The 23799-nt window shown below is 35.6% G+C and overlaps 4 protein-coding genes, 1 non-coding gene and 1 pseudogene across 9 annotated transcripts; all 6 read left to right on the plus strand.

Moving 5' to 3' along the window:
• The first annotated feature begins 1879 nt into the window (after positions 1-1879).
• On the plus strand, positions 1880-6873 carry LOC109124544 (protein STRUBBELIG-RECEPTOR FAMILY 3). 3 transcript variants are annotated; one of them, XM_010457592.3, is made up of 18 exons: positions 2088-2393; positions 2498-2604; positions 2715-2899; positions 3010-3139; positions 3232-3303; positions 3403-3468; positions 3563-3634; positions 3707-3778; positions 3859-3930; positions 4008-4073; positions 4164-4229; positions 4328-4758; positions 4843-5213; positions 5287-5558; positions 5633-5771; positions 5868-6004; positions 6088-6244; positions 6338-6873. In XM_010457592.3, the coding sequence occupies exons 3-18, from the start codon at positions 2794-2796 to the stop codon at positions 6437-6439; spliced, it is 2331 nt and encodes a 776-aa protein (XP_010455894.1). In that variant the 5' UTR covers positions 2088-2393; positions 2498-2604; positions 2715-2793; the 3' UTR covers positions 6440-6873. The 3 variants fall into 3 exon arrangements, with proteins under 3 accessions (XP_087336388.1, XP_010455894.1, XP_087336389.1); XM_087480263.1 differs by having other exon boundaries at positions 2150-2393; positions 3574-3634; XM_087480262.1 differs by having other exon boundaries at positions 1880-2604; positions 3574-3634.
• A 4527-nt stretch (positions 6874-11400) lies between these two features.
• Positions 11401-12635, plus strand: LOC104737426 (thioredoxin H2). Of its 2 annotated transcripts, XR_015577441.1 has the most exons (4): positions 11420-11644; positions 11760-11882; positions 11962-12068; positions 12342-12635. XR_015577441.1 is itself a non-coding variant. In XM_019234354.2 (3 exons), the coding sequence occupies exons 1-3, from the start codon at positions 11498-11500 to the stop codon at positions 12471-12473; spliced, it is 402 nt and encodes a 133-aa protein (XP_019089899.1). In that variant the 5' UTR covers positions 11401-11497; the 3' UTR covers positions 12474-12635. The 2 variants fall into 2 exon arrangements, 1 of the variants encoding a protein (XP_019089899.1); XM_019234354.2 differs by lacking the exon at positions 11962-12068 and having other exon boundaries at positions 11401-11644.
• A 100-nt stretch (positions 12636-12735) lies between these two features.
• On the plus strand, positions 12736-13518 carry LOC147929946 (uncharacterized). Its single transcript, XM_087480264.1, has 2 exons — positions 12736-13065; positions 13168-13518. The coding sequence occupies exons 1-2, from the start codon at positions 12880-12882 to the stop codon at positions 13501-13503; spliced, it is 522 nt and encodes a 173-aa protein (XP_087336390.1). The 5' UTR covers positions 12736-12879; the 3' UTR covers positions 13504-13518.
• On the plus strand, positions 13516-16450 carry LOC147929947 (protein STRUBBELIG-RECEPTOR FAMILY 3 pseudogene; annotated as a pseudogene). Its single transcript, XR_015577729.1, has 4 exons — positions 13516-13676; positions 13769-13925; positions 14022-14438; positions 14547-16450. The product of XR_015577729.1 is annotated as a protein STRUBBELIG-RECEPTOR FAMILY 3 pseudogene (transcript).
• LOC147929948 (uncharacterized) lies at positions 15848-18809 on the plus strand. The gene is made up of 3 exons (XM_087480805.1): positions 15848-15986; positions 16111-16226; positions 17744-18809. Exons 1-3 carry the CDS (start codon positions 15848-15850, stop codon positions 18644-18646), a joined length of 1158 nt encoding a protein of 385 aa, XP_087336931.1. The 3' UTR covers positions 18647-18809.
• Positions 18810-23101: 4292 nt separating this feature from the next.
• Positions 23102-23204, plus strand: LOC147929949 (U6 spliceosomal RNA). Its single transcript, XR_015579014.1, has one exon. It is a non-coding gene; the product is annotated as a U6 spliceosomal RNA (small nuclear RNA).
• Positions 23205-23799: the final 595 nt, after the last annotated feature.

Here is a 23799-nt window from a genome sequence, read left to right on the forward strand (position 1 = left end):
TATTGATAGAGACAAGGATTATCCTAGATGTGGAGCGGAGGAGGAAACTATAAATCATATGCTATTTGAATGTCCCCCGGCATGTCAAGTTTGAGTTTTATCGGCAATCTCTACCCATCCTATGGTATTTCCCTCATTTTCCCTATATAGCAACCTCAACTTTCTATATGGAAGCGGTAGAGATTATGGTGCACTTGATCAAAATCTGCGGATATTTCCTTGAATTATGTGATACATTTGAAAAGCAAAAAATAGGAAAGTGTTTGAAAATATCTCCGAGTCTCCGTAAAATACACTGAAAAAAGCTATCTAAAAAGAAAAAGTTTGGAAATTAGCAAATAATACATATTTAGCTTTTTCCTTGTCTAAATTACATATGTAGTTTTGATATAGTTAATTGTACTCTATCTATTTATTATACTGAAAGCAAGTAGGAGCAATCATAGTTTGTACCAGAGGAGTCAGAGACATCCATCAATCATTCATATCTGGTTTTCTTTAATTTGGTTAAATTATTTTTAATGATGAACCAATCATCCATGGTGTAAGCGAGTTCTTTAATTATCATTAGGTTTGTTAGTTACCAAGATCGGTCCATTTAAAGAAATGAAATAAATAAAAATACAAACACATTTTATCATTTAACGTTGTATCTGGAATTACATATTTCTATATTTCCAGATTTGTATATATTTTTTTTTCCAGCAAAACTCCATGACTGGAAATTGTTTTACTTTAAAGAAGAGATCTACATATCACATTCCAAAGGTCCATAATCAACCAAGCAAGAATAAAAATATCAGAGGATTTGTTGGTTGGTCCATCATGATCCAACTCATCTCCTCCATGTGGGGAATATCAACATAAACGAAATTAATGATTGTATTTTTTATAAAAAGATTCAAAAAGGAAAAAATCAACAATTAAACACACCTAATGACTTGTATTTCAAGATTACTACAATGCCATATGCGAAACCGAATATTAAATTATTATCAACAAACATATTCAACCCAAACTACAGAAAGAAAAAAAAACATAAAATATATTCTATGTTAAAATAGAACACTGTACAATATTAAACTGTTGAGACCAATATGTTGCATTAAATGATAGAAGTATTAGCCTCCTTTCTTTAATAAAAATCAAGATTACTTACAAATACAATGCCATATGGTGTACCAAAGATTCAAATGTTATCAACAACATATTCAACCATAAATTCAATAAACCCTAAAATACCAAAAAAAAAAACAGATTCAACCCAAAATGTACAGTACTTAATTGAGACGAATATGTTGAATGAACAAGCACTAGCCTCTCTTTATTTGATAAAAATGAAACAACAAAATTCGTAAATGCATTCATAATAGCGTATAGTTTACATAAATTAAGAAGATAATCATATATATTCAAGCTTTGAGGTAAGATTGTAAATATATTTTGAAATGGTTAAGACTTAAAAAGTTTGTCAAAAAAAAAAAAACATTAAATCCGATGGATGATAGATTGTTTTACTCTGATAAGTAATTTTGAAGTAGTCAGATTACAGAACCACCAAATTAAGGATAATACGACTAGAGTGGATGAGAAGCTGACGTGGGAGTGAGTGACAGTGAAGAAACACGTGACCGTCGCCAGCAATGGGAATCCAATTCCAACTTTTATTTAACTTTTGTTCCCCTCTTGCGGCTACTTTTGTCTTTTACCGTTACCCTTTATACTATTTCTTTTCAACGGTCTTTTCACCGTTTCAACATGTTTATCTTAACCGGTGATTAGACCCGGTTATACAGATACTAACCAAACCGAAACACATCGACCGGTATAACTATTAACTAACATCCAATTATATATTGGATCTCGTTATTTTTTCCTTAAATAAAAAAATTGACAACTTTTGAAACCCAAAGTCTCTCTCTCTCTCTTTCTTGGTCGGAATCGGATTAGAAGAATCTTGACGCAACTTGTCCAGTCCTCATAAAAAAACATAAATAGAGGAATACAGTTGTACACATCATGAAGTTAATAAAAATCATTGATTAATTAATACTACTACTAACTACGTTTAATCATTAATAAAAATTAATTAAAATGGACGTTTAGTAATGATCTGAAGCAATAGTATCAGTCAAAACTTTTGGTTTCTAAATTAAAAGTTAAAACAATTTTGATGAACACACACTTTCCTAGTTGTTTCAGTTAAACCCAAATTTCAATTTCTCAACTTTCTCCAGTTCTCTTTCTTCTTCTTCTTAGTTCTGGTCTCGTCTGAAATTAGAATATAAAGTTTCCTTTTTTCAGTTTCTGGGTTTTTCTTCTTTTTTTCTCCTCGAGTGTCGAGCTTAATAGAGAGAAGTAGGAGATTCTCTCTCTCTCTCTCAAGTGTCAAAGTATTGAAAGTGTTCATTGAACCTTAGCTCTTACGTTGCGTCTTAAATCTCATTCTCACCCACATAACAACAAACAAAAAGTAAAGTTTGCATCTTTTTTTCAGGATTGGGTTTTTTTAGGGAGTTCAAAAAAAGGCCAAGTCTTTACCCTTTTGTTTCGTTTAATTCACCAACCATTAAGATCGTTGATGACGATTCCTCTACTTTTCCAGTAAGTTTCTCTTTTTTTTTAACCCTTTCATCTTCTCAAAGATTGTTACTTATGGATCTTGTCGCTTTCATGATGGTATTTTTTTGTTTTTTTGGCTGGATTGTTTACAGATTCGTAGACATGGTCTTGCTCGATTAATGTGTTTTGGTTTTGACACTTTTTACTCCACTCTTCTTGAACTTGAGAACAATGGCTTCTTCCAAGAGATCTATCTGCTGCCTTCTTCTTCCTCTGCTCATGTCTTTACCGATCTGGATTCCTTCCATCTCCTTTGCTGCTACTAACCCTGATGATGGTAAATCCACTTTTTTTTTTCTTACTTACCTGCTTCTAGATCTGTGCATATTGGTTGAGGATTTTTCAGTTTTTATTAGAATTAATTAGGCATTGTTGTGATTGAATCAGTTGCTGCAATTAACGGATTATTCGCTGCGCTTGGCGCACCTGTTCTTCCTGGTTGGATTGCTTCTGGTGGAGACCCTTGTGGTGAAGCTTGGCAAGGCGTTATCTGCAATGTTTCAGACATAATTAGCATGTAAGGGAGGATCTTTCACAGATAAACACAACTCTAATTCTATCATCGAGTCTTTCTTTTAGTTCTATTTTGAATTGTTTTCTTGGTTACAGAACTGTAAATGCTGCAAATTTGCAAGGAGAGCTTGGTGACAACTTAGCTAAGTTCACTTCTATCAGGGGAATGTAAGCATTTTAGACACTAAATGTGAAAATTTTGACTACACAAGTTTTGATATTTCTTGTAACCTTTTTTTGTCTGTGTACTTTGCTTATTATATCCAGAGATTTTAGCAACAATCTCATTGGAGGAAACATACCTACTAATTTGCCAGTTACATTGCAGCATTTGTACGTATACTCCCTTAACAATGTATATTCGTTCTATTAATAGGTTTTGTTGCTTTGAATAGTTTGTATGATAATGGTCTTTACCTTTTGGCAGTTTTCTTTCAGCTAATCAGTTCACCGGAACCATTCCGGAATCTCTAGGAACATTGAGTTTTCTGAATGACATGTAAGTTCAGATTACTCCTAAATTCTTTCTCTCAATCGCTTTGTGCTGATGACAATCACCATTTGTTTTCAGGTCTTTGAACGATAACCTTCTCTCAGGAGAGCTACCTGATGTGTTTCAAAACCTTGTCGGACTGATTAATCTGTATGCTTTCGTCTTGTTTATACGTTGTTGAACAGTTACTGTTTCTATGGATTCTTTTGTGATATGATATCTTTGTGCAGTGATGTATCATCCAACAATCTAAGCGGCGCATTGCCTCCTTCAATGGAGAATTTATCAACTCTTACAACATTGTACGTTTTGGTCATTACAAAAACAAATGTTGAATCTTTTTTTTTTGTTCACCAAGCTGATAGTCTGAGTTTTGCAGACGTGTTCAGAACAATCAGTTCTCAGGAGCTCTTGACGTTCTTCAAGGCCTTCCTCTTCAAGACTTGTATGTTTCTTTCTTTCACAATTAACAAGTACTTAATTAAACAGTGCTGAATTTTCAAAAGTCTTACTTTTTGTTGTCTTCTTGAAACAGAAACATAGAAAATAACCTCTTCTCGGGACCCATACCAGACAAATTGCTAAGCATTCCCAAGTTCTTGTAAGTGCTCTATTATTTTCTCTTTACTAATCCTATGGGGACATTTCATGTTCTTTTTTTCAAAGTTCCTCTTGTGTATGCTTAAATTGGTGATGCAGACATGAAGGGAACCCATTCAATTCCTCCACGGTTAATTCCACCACGACTGCACCATCATTGTCTCCGTCTCTGTCTCCAACAAAACCAGCTCCAACACGACCATTTTCTGGAGTTCCACCTCCTCCAAATGAGAGGAACCGAGGGAAAGTTGCTGATGGACCTTCTGATTCAGAAGGATCAAGCTCTGAGAATTCCAAGGGAAAGAACTCTTCACATACTAAAAGGATAATTCTTATTGCATTCGCTGGCGTCCTCGTCTTCATAATTCTGGTTTTGGCAATACTCTTGTTGTTGCCAAAATGTGCAAGACGAAGAGAACATGCTAACAGAGTCTTCAAACCGCATCAAGTTGGTGCTGATAGAGGAAGCAGAGAGAATGCTCTAGAAAATGGACCTCCGGTCCTGCCGCCACCTGTTCGATCTGAAAAAGGTAAGATTGAACTTTGCAAGTTTGTCTATTGGTTCCTACTGTCCTTTGTTAAGTAATGCTGGTATTGTGCTTATTTATGAACAGTTCAAAGGGATCCCTTCAAGAAAGCTGGAGAGGAACCAAAGGTTTTACATGACCTTGAGAGGTTGCGGAGACCTGCGCCTATATCAAGACAAGAAAGTCAAGATATTGACTTTTCAATGTTGATGCCTCCTCCTCCGCCACCTCCACCACCACCACCACCTCCTCCTTTGGCTGAGAAGGTCACCGTTATGCCAATTATATCACCTGAAAGACCCGTTAAGAAACCTTCCCCTAAACGCTTACCCTTAACTTCTGTGAAGCACTACTCCATTGCATCTCTTCAACAATACACAGAAAGCTTCTCACAGGAAAATCTCCTTGGCTCGGGCATGCTTGGTAGTGTTTACAGGGCTCGACTTCCTAATGAAAAGGTATAATGCACACAATTCAAACACTTCAGGCTTAGAAACTCTGCTTTGGTTCTGAATCTTTTGTATTTTACAGTTGTTTGCTGTCAAGAAGTTGGACAAGAGGGCTTCTGAACAACAACAGGATCACGAATTTATAGAACTAGTGAACAATATAGATAGGATTCGCCACGCCAATATTGTTGAACTTGTGGGTTACTGTGCTGAGCACGACCAAAGACTATTGGTCTACGAATATTGCAGTAATGGTACGTTACAAGACGGGTTGCATTCAGACGATGAATTCAAGAAAAAACTTTCTTGGAACACCCGTGTCAGTATGGCACTTGGAGCTGCTAGGGCCCTTGAGTAAGTTTCTTGGTGTCTTTCAAAATGGAATTGTATTTTTACCGATTTCTGACATATTTTTAAATGTTTTTAAGGTACTTGCATGAGGTGTGTGAACCACGTATCATACACAGAAACTTCAAGTCAGCCAATGTTCTACTAGACGATGACCTGAGTGTTCTGGTCTCAGATTGTGGTTTGGCCCCACTAATATCATCAGGCTCTGTGAGTCAGGTAAAGTTCTAAAACCCAGTAAGCTTTGCTTTACTCACAGTTTTAGACAGTTGCTAGTAGAGAAAAAACTAAACTATCTTTTATAATCATAATCAGTTATCAGGACAACTGCTAGCTGCTTACGGATATGGAGCTCCAGAGTTCGACTCTGGAATCTATACATGGCAGAGTGATGTATACAGTTTTGGTGTTGTTATGTTGGAGCTCTTGACGGGTAGAATGTCCTACGACAGGTATGTATGTCACATTGTTTTACTTGCTTAGTGTTTTTTTTGGTTCCGGCTAAGTGTGTATAATATCAATGAGTCAATTATAGGGACCGAAGTAGAGGAGAGCAGTTCTTAGTGAGGTGGGCAATCCCTCAGCTTCACGATATTGATGCATTGGGCAAAATGGTTGATCCATCTCTTAATGGACAATACCCTGCAAAGTCATTGTCACACTTTGCTGATATAATTTCCCGGTGTGTTCAGGTAAAGCACATACTGACAATTAGAAACTGTAATGAGATGCTTGTGATTGTGTTTGCTTGACCAAAAAAGTTGTTTTCTTCTCTTCTTTTCTAGTCTGAACCAGAATTCAGACCATTGATGTCTGAAGTTGTTCAAGATCTACTAGATATGATCAGAAGAGAGCGCCATGGTTCAGGCGAACCTAGTGCAGACTAGGGATTTGTAAAGAAGCATTTGTTATCGGATCCTCTCTGTGAATTCGTGGAAACAAGAGATGTTCAGTTTTCAGAAACAAACACATAGGGAACTAAACCAGACACATAAAAAAGAGAGTCAAAGGCCTCAGGAGGAGGCTTAAGCTGATTCTACTGCCAAGGGCTTGTTTCATGTCAATTGGCTCAAGCAAAAGGATCATTGTGCTTGCTTCCAATCTGCGATTATTCAATTGGCGGAGAGTTTCTTTTTGTGAATCTTGAATCATCTGTGTTAGTAATAGACCTGTACTGTAAAATGGTGTGTGTTACTCTGATTCTTTAAACTTGTTTTACTTAAGCTCATAGATCTTACTCTGTATTGTATTCTTTTTAGTATGTATGTGAGTGACGATGTGTATTTTTACCTGGAATACTAATCAACTGACGTCCAATAAATCATACCAAACTGGACGAAACCAATTATACGAAACGGAATTGTCATTGTTAGTTACATGATTAAATAGATTCTAAGAAGATCTAGGAGAATAAGTACTAAGAGATTGTAAAAATCATATATATAACTAGATTTTAACTCGCGGTATACGGCAAGACAATTTTTAAAAAAATAATAACATTTTAATTCTTTTGTTTTTATATTTAATTTGTTTTATTTTATTAAATAATAATTTTGTTTGGATTGTCAATTATTAGAACAATTATAGGGGAAATAAATACATAAATATGTAATTTATAAGCTATTGTCGGATTAACTCACAATTTTATCAATGATTTAATTGTTTTACAAAATTTTAGTTAGATTACCTTGATTTATTATGTCTAATATTCTTATATTAGTGGTATTGACCAAATAATTAAATGAAGATTTAACCTGTGTTTCAAAACCGAATTAATAATATTTTATATTTATACTAATGTTAATTCAAATCGTCATGTTAATAACATGTCCCACTATATAACAACAAACCGTCATATTAGTGGTTTAACCCGTGTTTCAAAACCGACATATTAGTGGTTTTGGTTGTGTGTTGTGTTTCGTTTGTAAAGTTGATATTTATACATGAAAATGTTTGATGAGCAAGGAGTTTACGATCCGTAGCAATAAAAGAGAGATTTTAGTATTTTCCTATTTGAGTTGATAACATTATCGCAGAATAATATTCAGTTTCTTAACACGGTATATACTATATTAAATGTTTTCCATGATATTAAAGTTAAATATACCCGATTATTGATTTTCTAAATGTTGGGTTCTCGTTTTTATGAGCTTTATTAACGTTATAATAATTATTGCTATTGTAATCATTTGTTACTCAAACTCGGCTTTGTCATTTAAATTTAAGAGATCATACAGTCTCTAAAGATCTATTAAAATAGGTTTGGAGATTTTTATGAGATTAAAAATTTAATGCGTAGAGTTGTGTTTGGAAACCAGAAAGTATAGATGGTGTCAAGCTTATTATGGCAACAAATGTAAATAAATTTGTTCGATTAATATAGTTCCATTAAATGAGTTTCCAGGAATTGTTATTTTAGAAAAATAGTTAGGAGTTAATGTTGTAAGTAAAACAAATTAAATAACCAAAACTTCAAGGGCATAACACAAAATGTACTTTAAAAATAATAATATAGATTGTAACTATGAGATATTTACAGCTTTTATCTCCTCCATATGGCTAATTCCTCAAGCCGGAAAAATGTCATTAAAATCCCCAAGTTAGCATTTTCGTTGATTTAAATCACGAAGTCTTCATTTTTTAAAAAAAATCCTCACTTTTTTCTTGACTTGTATTTAAATCATGAAGTCTTGTTAACTTTGCCGTTTCAAGAACAATGTTAACTGGCCAGACAGAGATACTAAACGGGGTTAATTAGGCGTTGACAAGATCTGTTAATTATCTTCATCGTTTCCGTCGTCTCTCTCGGCCTCCTCCACCATAAAATTCACCGGAGTTTTTATTTTTAACTGTTTAAAAAGCTCTTGCATAAACATTATCTCCCTTTTTGACGTCTTTGTATCATAAACCTAAATCTCCAATTTGAGAACCCTAAATTTTTTATGTCGATTGGAAAATGGAAGAAACGGGATTTGTTTTCTCGATTTGCTTCTCAAGTTTGAAATAGAAAAATAAAACGACATCGTTTAAAGTCGGGTTTTTTTGTTTATGATCGGGTTAATCTAAACGTGATACAATAAACACGATTTCATGATCAAATCCGGTTTATACATCGTAATTAGTGGTTTAAGGGGATGTGTAGTTAATTGTGTGAACAAAAATGTTTAGGTTGTTTTGTTTAGAATTTTTTTGTTTAGGTTGTTATTTTCAGAGCCAAAAAATATAGGGTGGAAAGCTGAGAATGTACTATGTACAGGGGAAAAAACCGGCGTCCCAATTATTTTTTATAGTTTCCCCAAAAAATGTGACTCTTACAATATCTTTGTTTTAGATTAAAATTTTTAAATTGAGTTAAGTAATTATTTTTTTTTGTCAACATTGAATTGACTAGACCAATCTCTACTACGCAGGGTAACACGACTTAGTAGAGTCGAACTCTAGTGGGTTCGGTCGCGGAAGTGATGTTGTAACCACTTGACTAAAGATATTTCCCTATTTTTTTTTATTTTTTAGAAGTGAAATTTAATAATAAATTTTTGTAATATATGTTTCTTAGAAACTAATGTTCCACTTCAATTTTATTTTTCTGTTTAGATTTTTATAAATACAATTACATAAATTGTTTTTTTACTCCACCATGTATTAAAATCTTACTTCCATTCTAAAACTCATTAACCTATCACAAATTTTGGAATATCATCATTTTTTGGTTATAATTTAAATAATAACACTATTACTATAACAAATTCATAGTATTATTTTTAATATTTTAATATTTTTCATTTATTTTACTTAATTCATTTTTATATATTTATTATTTTTATTATTTACTAAAAAAATTTCTGTTATTTTTTATACTATTTTAAAATTTAATTAAATTTATTTAATTCGTTTTTATTTATTTTTAAGTTGTATTAATTATAAATAATAAATAAGCAATTAATGATTATTTAAAATAGTATTTTTAGTCCAAAAACAAAAATAATATTGATTAGGTGGATGATGATGTGGAGGAAGGAGAAGAGAAAAAAGTTAACTTTATATATATATAGATTCTAATATTAGTAGTATTGATAAATAATTAAATGAGGATTTAACCCGTGCTAACACAAATTTAATAACTTTTTATTAATTCTAAGTTTCTAACATATCCTCTTTTATAACTCATCTACTATATAACCATATTATATAGTATTTTAGACTTTTTTAATTTTACATATTCGTAATAACTAAAAATTTTATTAACTTTATATATGTTAATTATAATATTAAAATAAATGTCAATCGAAGTTTTTCTTACTTTAAGAATCAAAGCTCACAGGTTTTGGGAAACAAAATGGGAATCAAATTGTTGTTTTCTTTGTTTACGAAAGATTCAGATATAGAATATATTCAAAGCACAACATAATGTATGGTTAAATATATGATAGTTTCTATTTACATATTGGTTGCTGTTATTTTTTTAATTAGAAATAGATTTTAACCCGCGGTACACCGCGTGGATATAATTTTTATTATTATTTATATTTTATATTGTATTTGTTATTTAAATATTGGATGTTTTACAAATAGAGGAATAACTAAATTTCTCGGCCGTTTGTGTGGCTAAATATTTATATTAATTTTTTTAACCCGTAATATACTTCATGACCATTTGTTTGATATATTTAATTTGGTTTGTTTAGTGTTTGAGATTTTATTTTGATTTTTAATTATTATAACAAAAAATTAGGGATCTAAATACATAATAAGTCATTTATACGCTATGATTAAGTCACATTTTTCTTAATGATTTAATTATTTTACACAATCTTAGTTAAATCAACTTAATTTTATATGTCAAATCATATTAATAGTACCGATAAATAATAAAATAAGGATTTAACCCGTGTTAGCACAAATTTAATGATATTTTATTAATTCAAATATTTCTTTTTTATAATTCATATACTATATAACCATATTATATAGTATTTTAATTTTTTTTGGTTTTATATATTCGTAATATTTTAAAATAAGTTTACATATATTAATTATAATATTTAAATAAATGTGAATCAAAGTTCTTTTTAGTAAAGAATGAAAACTCACAGATTTTGAAAAACAAAATGGTAATCAAATTGTTGTTTTTTTTTGTTTGCAAAGGATTAAAGATATAATATCTTCAAAACACAATAGAAGATGTAATTAAATATATTATAGTTTCTGTTTCCATATTTATTTTGCTGTAATTTTTTAGTTGGAATGAAATCTAAAATATTTAGGAAACAAAATCGGAAGTAATGCTATTTTTGGAAATTTTTTAGGGATTAACTTTGTAAATAAGTACAAATAAAAGGGTAGAACCCAAAATGTACTTCAAAAATGTATATATATATGAAATGTAAAATATTTAGGAAATAAAATCTGGAGTAATATTAGTTTTGGAAATCTTTTAAGGGTTAATGTTGTAAATAACTTTTTAAATAAATAAAACTAAAAAGGCATAACACAAAATGTACTTCAAAAATGTTAATATAGATTTTGATTCATATTATTTAATTATAGATTTATAGTTAGAATAAAAGATCTATGAATAATTTTTTTGATAAACTTCAATAATTGTTATTGGTTCGGTAAATATTAAAATCAGTTGTAGATGGGATTCGCCTTTGGTACGGAGGTTTCTTAAACATAATAAATTATCAGTAAATTTATATCGATTTTTGGTATGACCATTTCGGTTCGGCCTGATTTGGTTCTTCAATTTGGTTTGGTCCGGTAACTACCTTTAATTTATGGAGTCAACGACAGTTCCACACAATATACAATCATAGTTGACCAAAATAGTTTAAGAAAACGACACGCTGTTTAAATGTAAAAACGATACGATCCTTGACCAAAGAAAGGGGCGTCGTTATTAAGCAGAGAAGAGAGAAGAGAGAAGAGAGAAGAGAGAGACGAGAATGGGAGGAGTTTTATCATCTGTGTTTGGAAGTGGAGAAGATGCAGTTGCTACAGGGACTGAATCTGAGCCAAGTCGCCTCATCAAGTTTAGCTCTTCAGCTCGGTGGCAGCTTCATTATAACGAGACCAAAGAATCGAACAAACTGGTATGTATGTCTCTGACTCGGTTCGATTCAGTTTTTATGTGTTATACAATCAATTTGGGATTTTGATTGAGATTTTGGTTCTCTGTGAATTGATGGGGTGAAATTAATTAATAAGCTGGTGGTTGATTTCTCGGCTTCGTGGTGTGGACCATGTAGAATGATTGAGCCTACGATTCATGCCATGGCTGATAAGTTCACTGATGTTGATTTCGTCAAGTTAGATGTCGATGAACTTCCTGTAAGTATCTCTCTCTATTAAAAGTCTTCACCTTTGTTTTGTAATGCTGTCAAAAGTTTCAACTTTTGTTCGTCTCAAGTGTGCCGTACATTGAGTGTTGTGATATTGAAGCAAATTTGTGGGAAGACATTGGATAGCTTTATGAGTTACTATAACTGCAGATCAATCTAATCTAAGACTAAGAGAGTAAGAGTTTAACGTAACCACCTTCTTCTATTTCTACATTTTGTTGTTTTTGTAATGAGATAAAGATTCAAATTTGTATCCCTCATTACTCTGATTGATCCATAGTTTACCGTTTCATGAGTAGAAGATAGATTTTTGAACGGTAAAACTGCAAATCACTAGGATTCTGATATAAGATGAGAGTTTTGTTGAAGTTAGGTTCAGCCTTTTTCTGCTTCTGGTGGTTGTATTGAGAAACAATTTAAACTTACTGCAATGACTTAATGTTTCCAGGATGTGGCTAAAGAGTTTAATGTGACGGCAATGCCAACCTTTGTGCTGGTGAAAAGGGGTAAAGAGGTTGAAAGGATCATTGGAGCCAAAAAGGACGAACTTGAGAGGAAAGTTAGCAAACTCAGGGCATAGTGACCATTATTAACACCTTCGCCAATAACCCCATTATTTGTAAACTCAATAATAAATGGTATGTTGTGGGGGTGGGGGGAGGGAGTTGTTCTATACTTTCCGCTTCTGCAAGACTTTCTGTGTGATGCCGCGATTGATTAAGATGGTCTGTTGATTTGCTTAGATTCTCTTCTTCTTTAGTATGGTTTATGATGCAAACTTCCGAAAGACATTTTCAGCCATGAAAGTATCTGACAATTCATTTTTGTTCAAGGTCTTCAAGCTTACCCTTTATTCAATGACCATTCCACTAAAAGTGTAACGAATGATATCAAGTTGTAAAACCAAAATGACACCATCCCGACGTGATGTGATTCCTTCCTAAAGCAAAGCTACACCGTTCAACGTTGCGTATGCGTATGCATGCATGCGTATACACCCTGGAGCTTTTGCATTTATGAACAGACATGCATTAAGGAAACTGACTCTGAGATCTAATGATGATATTCTTTCTTTCCTTGTTCTGTCTTGGCAGGAACTTGCTCCAGTTCCACCTGTGAATGTCAGTCAAGAACTGCATCATGACCCTGGTCCTGTTGGAGATGTAACTTCGGTAATCTTAAAATAGTTTACTCCTCCTTTATGATCTGCTGGAATATGTATGCCTGAGTTTCATTTGCAAGTATTCTAAGATTGTTTGATTGTGAAATTTTAGAAGGAACTTGCTCAAGTTCCATCTGTGAATGTCATACCAGAACAGCATCACGCCACGACTCTTGCTGGAGATGCATCTTTGGTATTCTCAGAGAGATTTTGTTTCTTTAAAAATTGTAAAACAAATCCACGACTCTTGCTGGAGGGTTCTCTAGATCAGGAGGAGGTTCTGGATTCTTGTCTTTCTTTGGTTTCTGGTTTTGCTGGACAGGTGGAGGGTGGGAATGAACTGCCGGAGGGTCAGCAACATGTGGTGGCTAAACTGAAGGAGATGGGCTCTGTAAAACCCAATGAGCTTGGCTTTTACCCTCACAGTTTTACAGATAATTGCTACTAGAGAAAGTACTAAACTATTCTTTATAATCATAATCAGTTATCAGGACAACTGCTAGCCGCTTACGGATATGGAGCTCCAGAATTCGACTCTGGAATCTATACATGGCAGAGTGATGTATACATTTTTGCTGTTGTTATGTTAGAGCTCTTGATGGGTAGAATGTCCTACGATAGGTATGTATGTCACATTGTTTTATTCGCTTTAGTTTTGTTTTTGGTTCTGGCCAAGTGTGTAGTGTATTATAAAATCAATGAGTCAATTATAGGGACCGAAGTAGAGGAGAGCAGTTCTTAGTGAGGTGGGCAATCCCTCAGCTTCACGATATAGATGCATTGGGCAAAATGGTTGATCCATCTCTTAATGGACAATACCCTGCAAAGTCATTGTCACACTTTGCTGATATAATTTTCCGGTGTGTTCATGTAAAAGCACATACTGACAATTAGAAACTGGAATGAGATGGTTGTGATTGTGTTTGCTTGACCAAAAATGTTTTTTTTTCTTTTCTTCTTTTCTAGTCTGAACCAGAATTCAGACCATTGATGTCTGAAGTTGTTCAAGATCTACTAGATATGATCAGAAGAGAGCGCCATGGTTCAGGCGAACCTAGTGCAGACTAGGGATTTGTAAAGAAGCATTTGTTATCGGATCATCTCTGTGAATTCGTGGAAACAAGAGATGTTCAGTTTTCAGAAACAACAACAACATAGGGAACTAAACCAGACACATAAAAAAGAGTCAAAGGCCTCAAGAGGAGGCTTAAGCTGATTATACAGCCAAGAAGAGGCTTATTTCATGTGAATTAACTCAAGCAAAAGGATCAATGTGCTTGCTTCCAATCAGCGATTATTCAATTGGTGGGGAGTTTCTTTTTGTGAATCTTGAATCATCTGTGTTAGTAATATTTGTTCGTTGAAGACCTCAACTGTAAACTGGTGTGTGTTACTCTGATTCTTTGAACTTGTTTTACTTAAAAGCTCATAGATCTTACTCTGTATTGTATTCTTTTAACGACTGAGCTAATAGGGACTGTGTATTTGTAGCTGGAACATTCCTGACCTCTCTAATCTTGGCGGCCCTGTGAAACACTCTGTTATTACCATCCCCAACCTTTAACCAGTGTAGCTTAGAACGTTATTTTAGTAACTTTTCTTCCTGTCCCGACAAATGTGTCCACCTATGATAGGCTTCAGACTCCCTTTGCATCGCTGCACCCGTTGGATTCAAAAGAACTGCATACTGCAGATTACAAAGCTTCTCATATGCTCCCCTCGTTTTTTTTGTCAAACTGCCTAACCGAGACTTACTCAGTTGTTTAATGCCAGGTTTTAAAGCTCCACGGTGTAGCAACTGTCAAAAATGGGGACATTTGCGAGCAGCATGTCTTATTAAGACCCCTGCAATCCCATCTCCTCTGAGACAGGGTGGAGCAGAGGTTAATCCTCCGGATTCGGCTACTACTAGTGTGGAACACCAACCTTCCGATATGGGGACTATTTGTGGCTGATACTACGCTCGTACCTCCAAGCGCTTTGGGTCTGGACCAACCTATATTTTCTGCAACAACTGAGACATTGAGGGACAAGGAGTCTGACAACTGGATAACGCCTCATAAGCCAGGGCGGAGTCCGGGAAAGAAGCAAGTTGCGCTTGAGTTTGGTGATGGTTCGCTCCTTACCAATTCCTATGATGCGTTGCAAGATAACGATGAAGAGGAGGGTAGGACTGCAAATATAGTCAAGGAAACAGAGAAAGACTTACGAGCCACGGCTGTGCCTACTAATGGATTGGTTTCTCAAACAGAGGTGCCGATTATGTCTACTATGGTTAAATCTTCTCACTCTCGGTCTTTGGTTCCCCAGCGTACAGTCGTGACTCGCGGATCTAAGCAGTCACACCAGCAGAGTTCTAACCCCTCTACTCAACCCATGCGGGAACAGAGTAATAGGTCCTCCCTCTAAACTCTTATGTCTAGCTTCTTTTGGAATGTTCGCGGTTTTAACAAAGATTCTAAACATTCCGTGGTTCGGAGTTCGATAATGCAGCATGGTTTGCAGTTTGGCTGTATTATTGAGACGAGGGTGAAGGAAAGGAAAGCAGGGAGAATAGTTGACTCTGTTTTTCCGGGTTGGTCTTTTATTTCAAATTATGCTTCCCATCGGTTTGTATAACGCCGTGTTTTACAAGTACTCAAATGATTACTTGCTCTGTTCTGCTGGACGGGTTGGCAAATGAGTTCTTTTTCTCCTTTGTCTACCCTTCCAACTTAGCCGCTGACAGGAAGACCTTATGGGAAGATTTGTGAAATTATCGTGATTCTCCTATGTTTAAGGATAAGCCCTGGATGGTATATGGTGACTTTAATGAAATTTTGAGGGGCGAGGAGCACTCCTGTTATGATACGGATCCTTCTGCACCTCAGGGCATGCGGGACTTCCAGGATGTTATAGCATATTGCTCTCTTAGTGACTTGCAGTATCAAGGTCCCTGTTTCACTTGGTGTAACAAGCGAGATATTGACGGCCTTTTTTGTTTAAAGCTGGATCGTGTGCTGGTTAATGATGACTGGTTTGCAGAGTTTCCAGTCTTATGGTGTTTTTGATGCAGGTGGTGTCTCAGACCATCTCCGCTGTCCAGTGAAAATTGGTGCGGATAAACCCCTCATTCGTAAACCCTTCAAGTTTACAAATGCTCTAGCCTCTGATCAGAGTTTTCTCCCCATGGTTCAATCTTTTTGGGACACTACGGAGACACTCTACCATTCCACCTCTGCAATGTTCAGGATCTCAATGAATTTGTTTTACCTATATCTCATAGATCTTACTCTATATTGTATTCTTTTGTATGTATGTGACTCTGACCGTGTATTTATGCATGTAACATATACTTGATACTTCGTACTTAGACCATCTTTATCCCTCGTATAATGACAATGTCTTCCCACAAATACTTTATCCTATAAATCACAAGTCAACTAGCCAATTAGATTGTACCATATAGATTTTTATTTTATATTTTAATTAAAAATAAATGTAAATAAAAATGAAATCGTGTGAAAAAACGGTAAATAGAAAAACAAAAACAGTTATCCATGTAGATTTGGTTTCATAATTTTATAAAAAAACAAATTAGAAAAGAAAAAAATCAACTTCACACGGCCAACCCATTTTATTACGAATTTTCTAATTTTGCTATATTAATCAAAAATATATATTAAAACACCTAAATTGCTCATATGAGTCCATCACTACGTTTTCACGATCCCAAAAACACCTAAATTTCTCCTATGAGTTCATTACTTGCTCTGTGTTCATAGGAGAAATTTAGGAGACATTTAGGTGTTTTAATATATTAAGGGTTTTGTTTTTTCTCCTCCAATTTGTGATGATGTGATGATTTTTTAGAGAACAACATTTATTTTTTTATTTGTTTAGGTATTTGATAAGACAGTAATAACATTTAAAATATATTTAGTTGTTAAAAATAAATCATTTTAATTAAGTTAGAAAAAATAATTTCCCGTAAGTAGTACGGATCTAATACTAGATAAATATAATCCGTAACAAAAGAATTATTATTTTAATGTTTAACTATTTTAAAATTGAAGACACAATGTGTTTAATTTTTTGGTAGAGATATTTTGAGCAGAATCTCTCCTTGACAAAGAAAAAAAAAACACCCTCTCCATTTAATCATTAACAATGATATATCCCGTGTTATGAAGCATATATCAACATTTTTTAAAAATTATAATATAGTAATAAAAATTATTTTTATATTCTTAAAAAATTATTTTGTTTAAGATAGTATTTACTTAATATTAAAATTATTTGGTAAACCAACATATATCTTTCTGAATAATAATTATTTTAAAATATTATAGTATTGTTGAAAACACAAAGATGTGATGTGCAGTGTGGATGCTCTAACTTAATCTAATCAAGTGATGTCAAATAATTCGTACCAAACCGGACTAAACCAATTAAACAAAACGGAACTGTCATTGTTAGTTACATGATTCAATAGAATCTAAGAAGATTTACGAGGATAAGTACTAAAAGATGCTATGTAAAACATCATATATAATCGTGACTAAGAGAGCTATATTCTTTATTATCCAAATCGCTATTTCCTCAAGCCAGAGTTGTGAATATGGTAATCTCAATAGAAAACTTTTTCTTTTACTAATATTGTGTTAGCAGTTCCATGATTGAGTTTAATTCAAAAATTATCATTACAGGTACTATATACACATGTGATAGTTAAGAACCATGGAGATCACAAACCCTTGAACGTAGGTACTATACTCTTCATCATTGAAACCAGAGTTTTATTTGGTCGTGTGGATGGGTACTTCTTTGGATCTGTAACGAATCCTCACTATGTTGTGAGATTGGTGGACTCAGAGATGCTCACCCCTCAAGGTACAGATCTCTCGTTCGTCGAGGAATTTACACAACATATTGATGTTGAGGATCTATACAAAAGATTTCATCATCCAACCGGATATGAGTTTGACTACGTTGAGGAAGAAGTAGAAGGTGAGAGCAACCAAACGGTAAGGCCTTCAAATTATTATGTCTCTCAAATGGCTCATGTTCCTCAACTTCAATATCAGCATTTTAGGAGCCGTCAAAACACTGAACCAAACCATGGGGCACAAGACAATTTCAACCAACGTTTTCGTATGCAATATCAACCAATGATGTACCAGCAAGAGCATAACCAAATGGCCAGTGTTCCCAATCTAGTCCACAATCAAGCTCCAATGATGCCAATGACATACCAACAAGAGCAGCAATTCGTGAGACCTGAGACCAATCAGCAGAACCAAAATCAAGCTCTAACAATGATAGTAAGTGATGTGGTGTTGCACTTGCAGCAATATTTGAGTGAACAGATCTCGAAAGTGCTGCAAGATAGACAGTTAGGATCATTTTCTGTAAATCAGAACTATTCCAACCAACAACAGACTGGCTTCCCCGAACCACAGCTGGAGATAAGTTACAATCCCCAAACACAGCCCACAATGCAGCCTCAAGTGTTTATTGCTGGAACATCTTCTTACCGTGGAAGAAGTGGTGGTAGAGGTCAAGATCAGCATAACGGTGTAGCCAGAGGACGTGGGACAGGTCGATACTAGCCGGAGCCTAAGTAAAACGACTTTTGACATGATTTTGAACCTTTCTTCTTACTGGCATTTTCAAAACGTTCATGACTCTTTAGTCAAGATCACCAGATAATTTGGTTTGTTTGATGTTCTTTAATTATCAACTTATTAAGTCATCTTTGATTTATTTGTCACATTTTGTTACGCTTGCCCCCAAAATCTCTGTCGGGTCATTTTTTGGATTGATTTTTGTTTAACCTTTTAGCACTATCTTGTGTTTATGTTACTAAAAACTTAAAGTAAGCTCCACACCTCTTGATTTGGTGGATGAACCATCTGATTAAAATGATACCAAGGTGAAAACTTCCGATGAGCCTCTTGATCTTTTTTTTTAAAGGTTCAATTCCATCAGCTCTTTAAGTCATGTTGTTGTGAGCCATTTGTGTCTCGCATGTTTCATGTTTTCCGGTCGATTCAATGAAACCAAAGGGATATCATCAGAAGTATGGGGTGGATTTTCATGAGGTCTTTGCCCCAGTTGCCAGATGGGATACAATCAGATCAATTCTCTCCTTAGCTGCAGAAAACAATTGGAGAGTGTTTCAGCTTGATGTGAAGAGTGTCTTTTTGCATGGAGAGTTGGATGAGGAAGTCTATGTGGAGCAGCCAAAGGGATTCATAGTAGAAGAAGAGTCTAGTAAGGTTTACAAGCTGAGGAAAGCGTTGTATGGGCTTAAACAAGCACCAAGAGCTTGGTACAACCGCATTGAAAGTTATTTTCTGAAGGAGAAGTTCGAGAAAGCTTACTGTGAGCACACACTGTTCGTAAGTTCGAGAAAGCTTACTGTGAGCACACACTGTTCGTAAAGAGGAATGGAGACGACATCCTCATTGTAAGTCTGTACGTGGATGATCTGATCTACACAGGTAGCTCACTCTCAATGCTGGAAGAATTCAAGAGGTCGATGATGATGGAGTTTTCGATGACAGATCTTGGTAAGATGAAGTATTTTCTGGGGGTCGAAGTTGTTCAGGATGACAGAGGGATTTTCATCAGCCAACATAAGTATGCAGAGGAGTTACTAGTGAAGTATGGTATGGAGAACTACAATACTTGTATCTTCACCAACATAGTAATCTTTCATCCAAACAGGTGCTTGTTGATTTCTTTTTGCTTCAGCAACTGCAGGTACTTGATTGGAGCTGATATGTTGAGTCTCTGCTTCGTCTCCACCTTCTTCTTCGTCATTCTCTGCTGCATCTGGCTCTGCAGCTTCATTAACATTCTCCATCTCCGTATTCTCTTCTCCATCTTTTCCTGTCTCCAACTCGTTCCATGCTAGCTCACTGGTCTGCAGATCATTGTCCCAATTCCAGCCTCTAGTTTCGTCGAAATGCACATCCCTACTTATCACAATCTTCTTCGTTGCAGGGTTGTAAAGACGGTACGCTTTAGATTCTTTGCTCAGCCCGAACATTACACATTTGACGCTTTTCTCGTCTAGCTTGATCCTTCTTTTCATACGGCACTAATGCAAACGCCACACACCCAAAGATCTTTAAGTGCTCCACCGATGGTTTGTGTTGGCTCCATTTTTCTTCAGGTGTGATGTTTCCTAACGCAGCCGATGGACATCTATTCAAAATGTGAACAGCGTACTGAACAGCCTCAGCCCAAAACCTCCTTGGTACAGACATCTCCAACAGCATACACCTCGTCATGTTCATGATACTCCGGTTTTTCCTCTCTGCAACATCATTCTGTTGTGCTGTGTACGCAGCAGTGAGTTGGCGCTTGATTCCACTCTCCATACAGTAGTCTTCAAACGCCTTTGAATTGAATTCTCCTCCTCTGTCTGTTCTTAGACAAACCAGAGCTTGTCCCAACTCTCTTTCAGCTCCTGCTTTAAACTCCTTGAAAGTTTGCAGAGCTTCTGATTTTTCTGACAACAAAAATGTCCAACATTTTCTGCTATAGTCATCAATGAAGTTGATGATGTATCTCTTCCCGCTCTCTGACACCGGAGTAATAGGTCCACATATATCGCTGTGAACCAACTGCAGTGCTCGTGATGCTCTCCACTCGTTCCTCTTTGGAATGCTATCACGGTTCTGCTTCCCCTTCAGACAAACATCGCAAGTAACCTCTGCTTCCTCTAGACTTGCAACTGGTAATCCGTTTACCATCTTCTTTTCAACTAGAGTCTTCAATCCTCTGTAGTTGAGATGACCAAATCTCTTGTGCCACAACTGTTCTGCTTTTCCGATCACCTGCAGGCACTTGCTTTCTTCCACTTCTTTTGCCTTTCTCACTGCAGCATAGATCACAAACATTCGATTTTTGGTCATGTTTGAAAACATTACCATCGCATTAAGCTCCTTGTGCCAGACTTCATACACGTCATCTTCTATGACCACTCGCAGCCCCTTTTGTTGCAACTGACCCAAACTGAGCAGGTTATTTCTTAGGCCAGACACAAAGTAAACTAATGTGATCACTGTGATGGTGCCATTGATTTCCAGACGCAAGCTTCCCATTCCCTCTACCATCATTCTTCTATCATCACCAAGTCTGACATTTTGTCGAAAAGTGTCATCAAGCTCAACAAACCACTCCTTTGTGCCACACATGTGGTTGCTACAACCTGAATCTAGGAACCAGACATGCTCCTCTTCTCCCTTTTCAATGTCAGACGACATCGACACCATTTCTTCTTCCATCTCAGCATAATTAGCTTCTTTATCCCATTCTGGACACTCGGACTTGTAATGTCCCATTTTGTGGCATTTGTAGCACTCCACCATCTCCTTTGAAGTGCTTCCACGCCCCCTTCCTTGATAACCACCTCGACCTCGTCCTCGGTTTGGAGAACCTCCTATGCCTCTGCCATAGGTTGGTCTCCATTGACTCTCCACCTTCAGGGCATACTCCTCTCCTCTGTGTTTGCTTAGATTCTGCTCGTGCACCATCAACGAGCTTTGCAGTCCATCAACTGACATCAACTTGATGTCATTTGATTCTTCGATGGCACATACTACGTATGTGAACTTTTCCACCAAAGTTCGTAGGATTTTCTCCACCACCTTTGAATCTGGCATGTCTTCTCCCAAATTTCTCATGTTGTTGGCAACCTCCATCACTCTTGAGAAATACCCGTCAATGTTCTCACCATTCTTCATTTCAAGGATCTCAAACTCTCTGTGCAACCTCTGCAATTGTGCGCTTTGAACCCTGTCATTGCCTTGAAATTTCTGCTTCATCGACTCCCACAAATCCTTGGAAGTCTCCTTCTTTGTGATTGTTTTTAAGATGGTCTTGTCGATAGACGCAAACAAGTAGTTCTTTACCTTGTGATCCGTGACTGTTTTCTCCGCCATCTCCGTTCTCTGTGGTTCAGTAAGGATCACATTTCTCTCTTGCCGTGGAATCCCAGTCTCAATGAGATCCCACCACTCCTTTGATTTGAGCAGATTCTCCATGAGCATCGCCCGGTGTTCATAGTCCCCATTAAACTTAGGCACGATCAATGTGTCCTTCTTACTCATTCTCTCTGTGTTTGTTTTGATTAAGAAAGGCTCTGATACCACTTGTTAAAAACAGATCGGATAACTTTGTGGAACAGAGCAAGACTTTTTTCGTAGAGTTCAAGCTGTTCCCTTCAACTTCTGAATCCACACTCTGTTTTGTAGAGTTCAAGTTGTCATCTTCAACTTCTGAATCCACACTTAGTTTTGTCTTCTTCTTCTTACTTTTCCTCTTCATCTTATTGTCTGTGTTTTCTTGAGCTCCCAAATCAATCTCATCCAGCTTATTCATGTCATCAGCATCATCCAGTGGTTTCTCCTCCCCTTCAATCCCTTCATCAACTTTGGAGCTTTCACTGTTTCCTATCACATCACCCTCAGATTTTTTCATGCTCTTCTTCTTCTTCTTCTTCTTCTTTCCACCATCCTCAGATTCAGAATCAACCCTTATCTCCTTATTTTTCATTTTCCCATCATCCTCAGCTTCAGAATCAATCCTTTGCTTCTTCGATTTCTTATTCTTAACTACAACGTCGTCACCCAATTTCTCTCTTTCACACCCATCCTTTGTCTCTCGGCTTTGCTTCTTCTTCTTCATAGAAATGTGCTCGGGAACTACTTCTTCTGCGGTTCCCACAGAATCGGCCCTAATGTCACTCATCTTCTTCTTCTTCTTCTTCTTCTTCTCCTCAGCAATCTCAGTTTCCGGCGGATGTTGTAAGATACAAAACCCTAATCAGACAAATCGCCGCGCCGTTAGCTTCTTCTTTAATCGTTTCTGTACAACGGTGTCGTTTTCCTCAATCTCTACAAAAAATTAGAAAGAGGCGTTTTACTTATTTTAATGGGCCTTTTTAATAGACGAGCCCATTTAAGCTGTTAATTGAATCAAAAAACTCCCACATCGGTTCGAACAGGAGACAAAAGCTGTGTTTAAATAAGGTTAGAGTCGGGTAAGTGATTGTCCCTTCGGGGACATCCGATAAAATTGGAACGATACAGAGAAGATTAGCATGGCCCCTGCGCAAGGATGACACGCACAAATCGAGAAATGGTCCAAATTTTTTTTTTCCTCGATTTTCTGATGATGTAACCCCATATCTCTGTTGTTGCAGGCTAGGCCTGGGCATTCGGTTAACCATTCGGTTTCGGTTCGGTTGTATTCGGTTTCGGTTATTTTGGATATAGTAATATAGTAACCATTTGGATATTTATGAAATTTCGGTTTAGTTCGGTTCGGTTTCTTTCGGTTCGGTTTCGGTTTGGTTATTTAAATAAATAACCATAACTAACATAAATTATATTAACATTAACCAAATAAACCAAATATAACCAAAACTAACCGAATATAACCAAAATTAACCAAATATACAATAACAAAAATACAAAAAAGGGAAAAATATTGATTCAATTTTACAAAATAGTATTTAACTTTGTAAATTCAAAATAATAACATTTACATATATTGATTATTTAAAATATTTAATTGTTTTGAATCTAGAAATAATTTATATTTTAAGTTTATTTTATAGTTTTGCATAATATTAAGTATATAATATTTGATATCTTCTAGGTTTTCGGATATTTCGGTTAACCATTTAATTGTCGGTTCGGTTCGGTTCGGTTTCGGTTAGTTTGGATATAGATTTTTACTAACCATT

The sequence above is a fragment of the Camelina sativa genome, chromosome 13, assembly GCF_030686135.1.
Source record: "Camelina sativa cultivar CO46 ecotype springtype chromosome 13, ASM3068613v1".
Lineage (NCBI taxonomy): Eukaryota > Viridiplantae > Streptophyta > Magnoliopsida > Brassicales > Brassicaceae > Camelina > Camelina sativa.

Excerpts from the sequence above, each read along its gene's own strand:
- LOC109124544 (XM_010457592.3), top strand. The coding sequence starts at position 2,794 with ATGGCTTCTTCCAAGAGATCTATCTGCTGCCTTCTTCTTCCTCTGCTC. Across the intron at positions 3,635-3,706 it reads TTGAGTTTTCTGAATGACAT|GTCTTTGAACGATAACCTTC; the intron begins GTAAGTTCAGAT and ends ATTTGTTTTCAG. Across the intron at positions 5,772-5,867 it reads CATCAGGCTCTGTGAGTCAG|TTATCAGGACAACTGCTAGC; the intron begins GTAAAGTTCTAA and ends AATCATAATCAG.
- LOC104737426 (XM_019234354.2), top strand. The coding sequence starts at position 11,498 with ATGGGAGGAGTTTTATCATCTGTGTTTGGAAGTGGAGAAGATGCAGTT. Across the intron at positions 11,645-11,759 it reads CCAAAGAATCGAACAAACTG|CTGGTGGTTGATTTCTCGGC; the intron begins GTATGTATGTCT and ends TTAATTAATAAG. Across the intron at positions 11,883-12,341 it reads TAGATGTCGATGAACTTCCT|GATGTGGCTAAAGAGTTTAA; the intron begins GTAAGTATCTCT and ends TAATGTTTCCAG.
- LOC147929946 (XM_087480264.1), top strand. The coding sequence starts at position 12,880 with ATGCGTATACACCCTGGAGCTTTTGCATTTATGAACAGACATGCATTA. Across the intron at positions 13,066-13,167 it reads CTGTTGGAGATGTAACTTCG|AAGGAACTTGCTCAAGTTCC; the intron begins GTAATCTTAAAA and ends GTGAAATTTTAG.
- LOC147929948 (XM_087480805.1), top strand. The coding sequence starts at position 15,848 with ATGGTATATGGTGACTTTAATGAAATTTTGAGGGGCGAGGAGCACTCC. Across the intron at positions 15,987-16,110 it reads TAGTGACTTGCAGTATCAAG|GTGGTGTCTCAGACCATCTC; the intron begins GTCCCTGTTTCA and ends TTTTTGATGCAG. Across the intron at positions 16,227-17,743 it reads ATCAGAGTTTTCTCCCCATG|GTACTATATACACATGTGAT; the intron begins GTTCAATCTTTT and ends TTATCATTACAG.